At 35.0% G+C, this 14,057-nt stretch overlaps 1 protein-coding gene across 1 annotated transcript in view; it reads left to right on the top strand.

Annotated features, from left to right (window-relative positions):
• Nucleotides 1-3,622: 3,622 nt before the first annotated feature.
• wdr18 (WD repeat domain 18) overlaps nt 3,623-14,057 on the top strand; it is a 79,793-nt gene continuing 69,358 nt past the window's right edge. The window contains exons 1-3 of the mRNA XM_058791516.1: nt 3,623-3,956; nt 5,097-5,207; nt 5,412-5,545. Coding sequence (XP_058647499.1) covers nt 3,747-3,956; nt 5,097-5,207; nt 5,412-5,545 — 455 coding nt within the window. The 5' untranslated portion in view covers nt 3,623-3,746. The remainder of the gene's footprint in view (nt 3,957-5,096; nt 5,208-5,411; nt 5,546-14,057) is intronic.

Genomic DNA, 14,057 nt, shown 5'->3' with positions numbered 1-14,057 from the left:
TGTCATGCAATTCCCAGGGGAGCTTCTTGATTGACAAGTGCCCCGCCCCTTTCTGTGGAATCACCCCCATGAAGTCATGTGATTTTTGTCACATGACATCCATGCTAAAATTATAGTAAAAGTCCTCTTGACTAAATTTGATTAGAACAGGAAATAAACACACTGGAGTTTAGGTGTCCCAGATTACCCGAATTCACCCTATAGTAAAGACAAACTCGCCGTGTCTCTATGAAGATGTAATATATATTTCAATTTCAGCAAGCAACTATTTTTACAGCCACAATTACTCATAATAATGTATATACAATTACACACGATTAAGCATAAATAGTCAGTTTGTTGTTTTACACACATGCACGCAGACATTATTTCATACACGCCATAGTACTGAGATCCATAAGAAATCTTTAGACGCGCCCATAACAACAAAATAATACTTTATTGAACCTTTTCTGATAAGAAGTGTGCGCTGCAAACGTGAGCTTTTCTGATGATTGTTTCTGTCCAGTCCGCTCTTTATCTCGTTTAACTACAGCTGTCGTCGTTTATTTTATTTTTTTATTTATTATTTATTTATTTATTTTGTCTGGCAGTGGCAGCAGCGTTCAAATTTAAATTTCAATATTTCAAAATTCTGACTTTATTCTTGCAATTCCGAGATTATATCTCACAAGTCTGATAAGAAAAATCAACTGGTCATTCTCTCTTTTGAGTTATATCCCACACATCTGGCTTTTTTCCCCTCAGAATGGACAAACTCGCTATTGTTGAGTTAAATCGAGTTATAAAGTCCGAAATACGAAATATAAAGTCTCAAAAAAGAATTGTGGGATAAAATAGGTAACGTGATGTAAATTGGTATAGGTTTAAATACTATTTCATGCTGTAAATGTAGGAAAAATATAATATATTCCCTATGAACTGTATATGTGAATATTATGTTGACCAATTGTTTAAATCAAATTTATGCTTTAAAAGTAGAGTAATCATAGCAGGTTTCATTCATTAGTCTGTCCGTTTAAACGTCTGCGTTTAGCTTCAAATGGCGTTTTTGACGACAGTATTCTATAAAAAATTATTTGCATTCCGATTCTGACATCCAAAGGCACAACAGTACATTTTATCTCTTATTCTGTGGATTTTCCCCGTTTCACTCCGCTTGTTACCGTGTGTTTCTGCCACCACAATGCGCGCGCAGCTGCGAGTGACGTAACTGTGACGTCTACATGAAATTGGTCTATACTGCCATCTCCTGGTTATAACGGTAATTTCATTTTCTTCTTAAAAAGTCTTTATTTTTGAGAGGGGTCTGGCTGCAGATCGTGGGCGAGTGGAGCTCCACTCTCGAACAGGAAATACGTCACCTCCACTTGAATTAATCAAGATGGCGTCTTCTTTAAATTTTAACTCAAATAATTTTATTTTATCATCGCTACAATGGCGAACTGACACTTTTCTAACGTGCAGTGCAAGCAGAACGCACAGGGCTTTCATGAAATTATGCACAAAAGGATGAAGAAACACGATGGAATATTTTTATCCTATAAAGATTGTGGGGCTGGCTACCAGGGAAATGGACAACGGGGAGTGCTTTTGGGGTTTTACTCCTCAGATGACCGCCCTGGCTACTGTAGCTGGGATTGCTTTATGGACGATGGAGGTCTTGGTACAGAGTGAAGTGTGTGTGTGTGTGTGTGTGTGTGTGTGTGTGTGAGAGAGAGAGAGAGAGAGAGAGAGAGAGCGAGCGAGCGAGCGAGCGTGCGCGCAATGTGTCTTTACTGTAACAATCACGGTTACTTGCAGTTCATGTGTTTTCAATATAGTGTAAGATATTTTTTTTTTTTTTACTCAAACAATTAAAACTTAAATTGTGGAAATTATTCATTATTTTACTGTGGTTGATTTGTATATGTTGTTATTTAGCTTAAAGTACAAATAATGTTTCATTTAATGTTCACTGCTAAATATCACAAACATAGTGTTTACTTTCTAAAATGTATGGAATGTTACATTGGTAGTTGAAATATGTATAGTTAAAAAACAAACATGAACAAAAGGCAGAGGCCCTCAAAATGTGTATTTTAAACCTACCGCTATGTTTTAATGTCTGTTGTGCAAATTGCTGGGGGGAAAAAAAAGACAGTGCTGTCGTGTCATAAACCGTAAAAACTTAGTTTATTATTATTATTATTATTCCGAAGATAAAAGTACAGAAAATATCAACACTGCTTACAAAGAGGTGACTATATGCAAAGCACCATTTATATATGCTTATATAGCAATTAATAAATATTACAAAACGAAAGCTTTAACAAAATAAATGAAAAGATGAAGTTTTTAAAAGTTTGTTCGACCAACATTTTATTTTTATTGCTGAAATCAAGAACATACAAAATAGTACAAAATACAAAATACCCACATAACACTTGAACAGACAATAATAAAATAAAACAGTAAAAAATAAATAAAGGAAAAATAATAATAATAGTTTTAGAAACTGAATAAAATAAATAAATAAATGCAATAAAGGGTCATTGTTTGACATAAGACTTCCTACACAAAAACAAAGTGCAGAGCAAATTCATAGCTTTCTTATTATTATATACTGAAATCAAATTAATATAATTCTCCATGTCTCTTAAAAGACCACAAAGACAGGTTTACAATTTGAGAATTTGCATTTATGAATATAAAATTTGCTTAAGAAAAGAAGTAAATTTATAATAAAACAAATATTTTCTTTTGTGGGGTCTAAGTCAAAATACCCAAATATAATATTTCTCATTTGTATAGAAAATTCTGGCAAAAGCTTCATCTTAACAAAAGCACCAATATCATACCAAAACTCCTGACTGTATTGACATGACCAAAATAAGTGGTCCACTGTTTCATCAGCATTTAAACAAAAAGAGCACGATAGCTCTACATCAGCTCTAAACCTTTGTAGAAATTACTTGACAGGATAAAACCTGTGGATCAGTTTAAAAGACACCTCTGTCTTGCCCGGACCAACATGGCGGCCGCATCGCTAGTGTAAGTGACGTATTTTCACAGGAAGTCTTGCCCGGACCAACATGGCGGACGCGTCGCTCGTGGAGGTGACGTATTTCCGCTCTTGAGTGGAGCTCCACTCGCCCCTATGTCTGCAGCCAGACCCTCTTGTTATTTTTCGCCGAGACACGTTATTGGCACATTACTTCATGTCGTCTTCATGAATGAAAAGTGAACCTTTATTAATGGGAATTTTACCACACAGAGTTGAGAAATAATAAAGGCTTTAAAATTTTATAAGATTTTAAAAATGTGTTCATGGCTATGAAGGTAAGATATTGATTATCAAGAATACCATTAAGATGTCGTTGAAGAGATTAGCCTAAACAGCCTAAACAGTTACGATAGTGTTTATTTGTCAGCATTTAAATGTACAGTTACGCATCTGGGTACTTTCCTGGGATTACAAGACTCTGTATATAAAATTATATGTTCCTTAATAACACGAAACTGTATGTTAATGCCTCTGTCATTATTTACGGTGTTGCAATTTTTTTTTTTTCTCAGATTCTGATAAGAATGAGGCACGAGAGGTTTCTGTGAGAGTCTCTACACACACACACACACACACACACACACACACATTTGACAGCGTAAAACAGCAATACCCAGAGTTCCTTACTTTATCGGAAATGACGTTGCACAGACCCGCCCCTCGACGCCTTCCAAAATAATCGCGCTTTGTGTTTTCCAACATGTCGGCGCCCGTGGAGGTAGTTCTGTCAGCAGATTCAGCGGGGCAGCTGTTTAACTGCGCGGTTTTCGACCCTCATTCCGGGTCAGAATTCTTGTCCTATCGCGGGGGTAACACGTCCTCCAGGTCTTTAACAGTCCTGAGCGGAGAATACATATTAGGAGCTCAACTCGGCAAGAACTTCATAAACGTGTGGGAGATCCAAAGAAAGGTGGGTAGAGCTACTGCATCTGAAAATAAGCATCACTGATGTTACACTCAATAAGTAAGTAATAAATAGCAGAATTGTTCAGAACAAGCGTTCTTCAGTTTAATTAGTTAACTCAAAGAAGATAATTGTTAATGTACAGTTGACATGTCAAGTTGTGACAGCGGAGACTTAAGTGCTGCACAAAGTTTTAGAATTTTTGTACAATTATTTTACATTAATTTTATGATTGCATTAATTAAATATTACACGAGATCCTTCGTACTTTTAAAAAATGTATGCCACATCGTACTAGCTTAAAATAAAAATTTTATGATATATTTAATACAAATATTAGCTTATTTAAAATATTGGTAAATGGTTAAAAAAAAAAAAAAAAAAGTTATTTGTTAGCGTAATATGCATGTTGCAAGTCTAGTTTTTCTCATATTTTAGTAAGCAGCCTAGAAGGTTTTAACTCTTTTGGTTCAGTGAATGAAACTAAAAGTGCACCTGTCAAAAAAATGTATCAATCAATATAAAGCTTTTTTACAGCCAGAAATACTTGCTCTCACTCAAATGTAACTCAAATATGACCCTGGACCACAAAACCAGTCTTAAGTAACATGGGTTTATTTGTAGCAATAGCCAAAAATACACTGTATGGGTCAAAATTATCGATTTTTCTTTTATGCCAAAAATCATTAGGATATTAAGTAAAGATCATGTTCCATGAAGATATTTTGAAAATTTACTACTGTAAATATATCAAAACGTCGTTTTTGATTAGTAATATGCATTGCTAAGAATTCATTTGGACAACTTTAAAGGCGATTTTCTCAATATTTAGATTTTTTTGCACCCTCAGATTCCAGATTTTCAAATAGTTGTATCTCGGCCAAATATTGTCAGATCCTAACAAACCATACATCAATGGAAAGCTTATTTATTCAATTTCGGAAAATTGACACTTAAGACTGGGTTTGTGGTCCAGGGTCACAAATATTACTCTGTTTTCATGCAGTGTTTAAACATCAGATTAAAATGGCTGTGACTCCCTTTGCATTTATGACACAGTCATTAGTCATTGACTGTGCAGTACAGATTGAATGTATTGCGAAAGCATGAATAAAAGCCATGAATAACTTTTGAACTACCTTTCAGGACCAGCTACAGCAGAAGATTGTGTGTCCTGGGATCGTTACGTGTCTCTGTGCGTCTCCCGATGGCCTCTATGTCCTGGCAGGCATTGCTGAAGCTGTATACCTGTGGGAGGTGAGGACTGGAGAAGGTCTTGACATAATTCTCATTTAGTTATTTCATTAAAAACATTTCAAATGCATGCTCTTCTATTATGAGTTTTTACTTAAAATTCACTGTATTATTTTGGGGGGCATAAATGAAAAATTGTGTATCACAGTCCTTTCAAATATTAAATTATTTAGGCACATTTAACTTTCTCTTAATACTTTCTAATAGATGTCAACAGGAAATTTGCTGGCTATTTTGAGTCGACACTATCAGGACGTGAGTTGCATCCGTTTCACTGATGACAGCAGTCATTTTGTGTCAGGAGGGAAAGACAATCTGGCTCTCGTATGGAATCTCTCCAGGTGCGTTAAAGGCTTCACTAATCATTTCTCAATTGTTACTTTGGTTATAAGTCTTGACCTTAATGAGTGAGAGCTAATCTGCAGAGGTTTCCTCAGTTTTCAAATTTGCACATGCAGGAAGTGGTATTGAAGTATCTTTTTTGCCTTTTTGACTTGAGTGATGAACTTACTAATATTTGACAGATTGGTAGAAAAGAAGCAAAAACATGAGTGCATTTTTCACAATTTTTGCTTTCTCTTCTCCCATAATACACCAAGCTCTTTACGTGACATAATATATTTAGTTAAAGACTTAAAAGGTGATGCTGTTAAATTGCTGCTTGTCTGAACCTCGGGAATATTGAGAGATGAGACTAGAATATTAATATAACACAATGCATGGAACACAACTGAGAAGAGACAAATGAGTGATTTCAAATGAAAACCTTATTCGAGATATATATATATATATATATATATATATATATATATCATTTTCTAAATTTTGGCTCCAGATCGGAATTAAAAATGAAATAATCAAGATGAAATTGAAGTGCAGACTATAAGCTTTAATTCAAGGGGTTGAACAAAAATATTACATCAAAAGCTTTTTATGCACAGTCCCCCCCAATTTCAGGGGCTCAAATGTAATTGGACAAATAAATATAATCATAAATAAAATGTTAATTTTTAATATTTTGTGGCGAATCCTTTGCAGGCAATGACTGCCTTAAGTCTGAACTCATGGACATCACCAGAGACTGGGTTTGCAGCTGACTTCAGTTGTTGTTTGTTTGTTTGTGGGTGTTTCTTCCTATAGTTTCGTCTTCAGCGAGTGAAATGCAGCTCAATCGGGTTGAGATCAGGAGATTGACTTGGCCGTTGCAGAATATTCTACTTTTTTACCTTCAAAAACTCCTGGGTTGCTTTTGCTGCATGTTTTGGGTCATCGTCCATTTAACCCAGTGCCACTGGAAGCCATGCACGCTCATGCCATTACACTGCTCCACCATGTTTCACAGATGATGTTGTATGCTTTGGACCATGAGCTGTTCCAAGCCTTCTCCGTACTTTTTACTTCCCGTCATTCTGGTACAGGTTGATCTTAATTTCAGCCGTCCAAAGAATGCTTTTCCAGAAGTGGTCTGGCTTTTTGCAGCTTGTGCTGAACCCTCTGTATTTGTTCTCGTGAAGTCTTCTCTTGATTGTAGACTTTGACCATGACGCATCTACCTCCTGGAGAGTCTTCTTTTCTTGGCTGGATGTTGTGGAAGGGTTTTTCTTTACCATGGAGAGGATTCTCCGATCATTCACCACTGTTGTCCTCTGTGGACGTCCAGGCCTTTTTATGTTGCTGAGCTCACCAGTGCATTCATTTTTTCTAAGAATGTACTTGTTGATTTGGCCACTCTGAATGTTCCTGCAGTCTCTCTGATGGATTTGTTTTGTTTCTGAAGCCTAACAATTGTTTGTTTCACTTGCATGGAGGGATCCTTTGACCACATGATGTGGGTTCACAGCAACAGCTTCCAAATGCAAATGGCACACTTAGAATCAACTCCAGACCTTTTACCTGCTTAATTGGTGTAGAAATAATGAAGGAATAGCCCACATCTGTCCATGAAACAGCTTTTGAGTCAACTGTCCAATTACTTATGGTCCCTTGAGAAAGGGGGAGGTACACATCAAAGAGCTGTAATTCCTCAACCTTTCCTCCAATTCTGATGAGAATACCGTCAAATTAAAGCTCGGAGTGTGCACTTTAAGCCCATATAATATGTGGCAAGTAGTTCACACTGTTATTTTCCCTCTATATTTATGATTTCATGATTTCGGTTAAGCTGTATGCTGACCTGCTGGTTTATTAATGTGTTTTAATTTTTAATCACATCAGACTTTAAAATCTTCTGTTTACGTGAAAAACCTTTGGGAAAATATTCTGTCCTGCAGTGCCAATTCTTTTGTAATAATGCTTTCATTAATTTAGAAAATTGAATATAATAAAACTAATTTGTAATACTGAAGGAGCATTTACATTGAATTGGTGAAGGCTAAAACTGGTCAATAAAATATTTTTAAAATTACTTTAACCTATAATCTTTTTATACACCAATCCATTTTCATGTTATATTTCAGTCCCAAACAAAAATGTAAAATTATGTATATATTTATTTTTGCATTTTGACAGTATCAGTTCTGTAATGTGCATGTTTGTGTTTGGTTTGTTATATAGTGTTGAAAATCATCCTGTCATGACAATATATCTAAAAAAATTTTTTTTTAATTTTAAATGTATTAATAACATGAATTGTATTTTTTATGTAAATATATATATATGTAGTTATGTATTTTATTTATTTAAACATGACAAAGACAGTACAACAAATACCTCTCTGGCGTATCGTGTGATATCTTTATTCATTAATTTTTACAATAATGTCACAATGCAAAAACTCTTAATGTTCCATAAATAAGCTTATTTGTATTTATTCTTGTTTCTTTTGATTTTTGGGGTGAAATATATCTGAAACAGGGTTGCTTGCACGTTACGGCCAGTAGATGGCGCTGTGAGTGTTTTCAATGTTTTCCAGCAGGTGCAGATGGTGAAATAAATCTAGATAAACAACCTTACATCTCCACTTTGTTTCGAGATGGCTTTAAGAACATCTCAACCAGAGTAATTAAGATTTAAAGCATGTGAAAAACGACTTTTAATTGGCTAAAAAACCACAGCTCTGGTTTGTCTAACCTCAGGCAGTTTTTCACTGCTTTCAGATACGTTGCTTCAATTCGGCTTCCAAGCTGTTTGTGTTCAGCTGATCTGTCCGTCTCTATTGTGCTGCACTGTTATTGTTATCGATCTGAAGTAACGTACTTTGAAGCCGTAGAGGTGAGACTGATGAGCAGTCATTCACCTCAAGGGTCTCTGAGCATTATCAATTACGAGAGATGCCCAAACTTGTGGTATGTGTTTGAAGACTTGCAGTTTGAGGCTTCCTGTTGTATTTGACGTAACAGCTGGTTTTGAACTGAAGGTTGAAGAAGGCCAGCGATGTCTCGCGGTCATGTTTGTTTGATGGCATTAGTTAAGGTAAACCAGGCCCACGCATGGGCTGCAATATATGAAAGAAGGAGGCAGGAGAGAGGCGCACAGCCATCAAACCAGGATGAATAATTCAGCGTCTGTCTCTGAGTTTTGAAAGGAGATGACGCACATCTATTATTCTGTATCTGTATTGCTCGACAGAATAACCTCTCAGCCATCACAATAATCAACATTCCCTGACCCTCACATGCTGCTGAGAGGTCTCGACTTCAGAAATCACACACAGACCCGAGTTTCACCTATAGTGAGCTGCCTATCTAGATGGTATTTTAAAACGCTTTTGAACGTTCCCATGATGACAAAATATGCTTGAGTCTGCAATAAATGTCACATTTCTCTGGAATATTTGTCAGCGTAGACCAGGGAGGTCTTTAATGGTTTAATGATGCTCATTTTTTTTATCTAATCTATTTATATATTCAAAAATACATTAAAAATGCCATTCATACACACAGAATGCACATGAATACACTTTTTCTATCATGAGCATGTTTTTATTTCTGAACTAAAATTCACTTTTATATATTTGTTAGCGGTGAAAACTCAAAATGGCAACTGTCCTGGAAAAAAAAAAAATTAAGAGATTTAATTAGGTTTCCTTTTCAAGAATTTAAGTAGTTTGATGCAATGTTTTGTTATTCAAAGTCACGCCTGTTAAACTAGTAAATAATTTAAGATTTTTATGACACAAAATAAAGTTTAAGTATCAGATGGAAAAACTAAAATTGTTGATTTGGCAGCTAACTGAAAATAAGTTGAAGTATTAAAAACTAAAATAAAAATAAATGGTCTAAAACTGTTACTTAAACTATCAAATAATTTGAGATATTTATGAAACAACATTGTTCGTTTAGGTTTAAAATATCATTAATTGACATTATTGTTATCTAAAACTATTAAAATAGTTTTCATTCATTTAAATTAATCTGAAATAAAAATAAAACACAAATATTAGATGAAAAATGAAAATCGATGCCTTGACAGCTAACTAAATAAAATAAGTGGAAGAAATAAAAAATAAATAAAAATAAAGGTAAAGAAAAAAAAAAACTTATATAAAACTGAAATTCAAATTCAAATGAAAACTGTAATAAAAATTAAATATAAAAAATATTGCATTGCTAAAATATAAACAATTAATCAATACTTTTTAATAATATATAAATAATTCAAAAATAACACTGATGTTATGTGGTGTGACTCTCCAAAAATAGTGATTAAGATGTGTTGTTACTTTTGACATGGTTACACCACATGACATTAAATTGAAACTTTTCTTGAAAATTATATAAAAGTTTTTTTTTAAATATGAAGTGAATTTGAATACTTGGCTGGTGTTTTTTTTTTTTTTTTTTAAATTGTGGACACTCTTAAAGAGAATAATTAAAAAAATTAAGAAAAATTAAAATTTCTCTCATGAATTACTCACTCTCATGTCGTTCCAAACCCGTAAGACCTTTGTTCATCTTCGGAACACAAATTAAGATATTTTTAATGAAATCCGAGAGCTTGCATTGTGGAGCTGTCATGAACATGTGTCGAATACTGACAAGGAAGAAGAGAAATTGTTGAATAAAGTCATTATTTTTGCTTTCTTTGCCCACAAAAGGTATTTTTCGTAGCTTCATAGAATTACAGTTGAACCACTGCTGTCACATGGACTATTTTAATGATGTCCTTACTACCTTTCTGTGCCTTGAACGTGTCAGTTGTGTTGCTGTCTGTGGAGGGTCAGAAAGCTCTCGCATTTCATTAAAAATATCTTAATTTGTGTACCGAAGATGAAAGAAGGTCTTACGGGTTTGAAACGACAGTAATTGGGTGAGTAATTAATGACAGAATTTTCATTTTGGGTGAACTATCCCTTTAACTGTCATTGATCCTAATACCAGAGAAGAGCTTCTCCTATCTCAATGGCAGTTGTTTAGCTGGCGCATGCACCTTGTTTAGATCACGTTTTGTTGTTTGCCGGGGTGTATTTACGTTTATTCTTAGTAACACCAGTCTGGGCTGTTATTGATTCCTTTACTGCGTGTTGTCACCAGCTTAATCGTGTTTGCCCGTAAACATCGCCCCTGTTCTGCACCCGGGTCTCTGCTGTAAGTTGAATCGTGTCTGTTTGTGTTGACTGTGACCTTGCTGCTGAGCGAGCGACGCTAAGCGCAGCGCAGCATGAAGAATGAAGAGCTGTGAATAACGAGGGGAATCTAAAGTGTGAGAAGGGGACACAGACTCACTGACGGATGCAGGACAGAGCGAGAGCTGAAACTGATTGCAGTGGACACACCTTCTGCCAGAGAGATGCGCAAAGCTTTTATGTCAAACCAAAAACTCTTACGTGGCCCGTCAGTCACAACAAAGTCTTTGTTTTCGTTAATCATAATCTTCTGTAATTATATCAAAAATCTCTTAAAAAGTCTCTTATGCTCACCAAGGCTGCATTTATTTGATCAAAAATACATTTAAAAACAATACAATACAATGCATCTTTATTATCAACTATGGTTGAAATTTGTCTTTGACCATGCCAATACCAGACACAAAACACAAATAAAAACCGCATAAATCCAATCACAGCAGGTACCATGGATATTTTATAAATATTTCTTATAAACATTAATATTGTGAAATATTATTACAATTTAAATGAACTTTTTTCGATTTTCATGTATTTTAAAATGTGATTTATTCCTGTGATGTGAATTTTCAGCATCTTCAGTTCATTCTAATCATTCTAATATGCTGATTTGCTGAAACATTTCTTAATAATTTCTCTTTTTCTCAAAGAATTCTGAAAAAATGTATCACAGATTCCACAAAAATATTAAGCAGCACAACCGTTTTCAACATTGATGATAAACAGCATTCATTTGAAATATAAATGTTTTGCAACATTTGAAATTTATTAAATGTATCACTTGATAAAATAGAAAACAGTTATTTTAAATTGTAATAATATTTCTGTTTTATTGTTTTTTTTGATCAAATGAATGCCGCCTTAGAGAGCAGAAGCATTAAAAACATTTTAAAAAACTGTTCAAAAACATAAATTCGAATGATTCCAAACTTTTGACCGTTATGGATTTATAACGATGCACGCCAAAATATACATATTTTTATATGTACAGCAAAGTTTTTTTTTTTTTTTTAAATTCTATAATAAAAGGAAAACCGATAGAATACAAAAAAGAATAGAGAAGCTAGTGTTAGTTTTTTTTTTTTTTTTTTTCAAAGAAAACAAGCAGTTAGTAAAGAATCGTGCAAAACTAAAAGGGGCAAGTATTTTTTTAGTTTTTTTTAAAGAATAGAATTAGAATAGAGAGTGCTAGAGTTAGAGGGTCAAATAAAGATGGAAGAGATGTGTTTTAGCCGATTCTTGAAGATGGCTAAGGCAGCTGGGATTGAGTTGGGTAGGTCATTCCACCAGGAGGGAACAGTTAATGTAAAAGTCTGTGAAAGTGATTTTGTGCCTCTTTGGGATGCCACAATAAAGGGACGTTCACTTGTAGAACGCAAGCTTCTAGATGCACATCAGTGTGAAGTAATGAATTTAGGTAAAGGGGTGCAGAGCCAGATGAGGTTTTGTAGGCAAACATCAATGCCTCGAATTTTATTCGAGCAGCTATTGGTAGGCAGTGCAAATTGATAAACAGAGATATAAATTGTATATAATTTGCATATAAATGCATAAATTGTATTTTTTTTTTTTGTTTAAACCTTTTCTGTGGTTCTGATAAAACTGTATGTATAGAGACCAGGATCGGGTGTGGACACTTTTGACATGAGACCAGTGATTCTTTTTGACCAAAGAAGCCCCATTGTTCCCCATTATGGTCACAACAAAGCTTCTTGTATTCAGTTTTTTTAATGAAAAGAAACTAGGAGCATTGATATAATACATTAATTAACTCTGATTCATTTTGTGAATCCAGAAGTTTGAAGAACTTTAGACTGCTGTGATAACTTGGCAGAAGTGAACTGTGGACAGAAGGAGAGACATGGACGCTCACCCAGAACTAGCAAACTCAATGAATGCAAATGTAAAATTGAGCACAAATCAGAAATGATCCTCACTCTCTCAGACATAAAAACGCAGATGTGTATAACAGATGTTGTTTAACACAGGTCGGCCCCTGAGCTCGCCCAGCGGTGCCGCGTCATGCAGCGGTGCTGACAGAATGGGGTTCAATTCTGTCTCGTCTCACTTTATCTGCCCTTGTGTTTCCATCTGGATCTCCTTCTCCTCTCCGCATCTCTGTCTTTTTCTTAAGGCTGCTCATTTGGCCAGACACATGCAACAGTCATTAGCAGTGTGACTCTACACAAGTTCAGTTTGCCGAAAAAATGCTTGGAAAACAGTTGCCTTATTTTTAATGCAAAATTGAAGTAATCAGCTAAAAGTGAAGAATCCGAACTAAGTAATATTAAGTTTATCATGTTAGTTTCAGTTAATATATTCTAGAGTGTTTACTAATGTTACTTCATGTTTGATAGTCAGATTACTGTGTTAATTCATTTAATTCTGTTACATTTTGTACTGCAAAAGTTATTATTCTCAACATGGATTTAGTCGTCTATTTTAAGCGATGGAGAGAGAAAAATAAGTGCAATCAATTTCTAACATTTTGTCAAGTAAACGGAACTTGTTTTAGCACAATATAGGGATATGGCAAATTGTGAAATCAAATATGAAATTAAGATTGCAAAATTGCTTTGCATAAAATTAATGGCATAACATCAATGATAATTTTATTATATGGATAATAAAGTTATTCACATACAGTGGGGCAAAAAAGTATTTAGTCAGCCTCCAATTGTGCAAGTTCTCCCACTTAAAAAGATGAGAGAGGCCTGTAATTTTCATCATAGGTATACCTCAACTATGAGAGACAAAATCCAAAAAATCACATTGTAGGATTTTTAAAGAATTAATTGGTAAATTCCTCGGTAAAATAAGTATTTGGTCACCTACAAACAAGCAAGATTTCTGGCTCTCACAGACCTGTAACTTCTTCTTTAAGAGGCTCCTCTGTCCTCCACTCGTTACCTGTATTAATGGCATCTGTTTGAACTCGTTATCAGTATAAAAGACACCTGTCCACAACCTCAAACAGTCCAACTCCAAGCTCCACCATGGCCAAGACCAAAGAGCTGTCAAAGGACACCAGAAACAAAATTGTAGACCTGCACCAGGCTGGGAAGACTGAATCTGCAATAGGTAAGCAGCTTGGTGTGAAGAAATCAACTGTGGGAGCAATTATTAGAAAATGGAAGACATACAAGACCACTGATAATCTCCCTCGATCTGGGGCTCCACGCAAGATCTCACCCGTGGGGTCAAAATGATCACAAGAACTGTGAGCAAAATCCCAGAACCACACGGGGACCTAGTGAATGACCTGCAGAGAGCTGGGACCAAAGTAACAA

Source organism: Onychostoma macrolepis, chromosome 11 (assembly GCF_012432095.1).
Source record: "Onychostoma macrolepis isolate SWU-2019 chromosome 11, ASM1243209v1, whole genome shotgun sequence".
In the NCBI taxonomy this organism is placed as follows: domain Eukaryota; kingdom Metazoa; phylum Chordata; class Actinopteri; order Cypriniformes; family Cyprinidae; genus Onychostoma; species Onychostoma macrolepis.
This window is presented reverse-complemented; position numbering and strand designations above follow the sequence as displayed.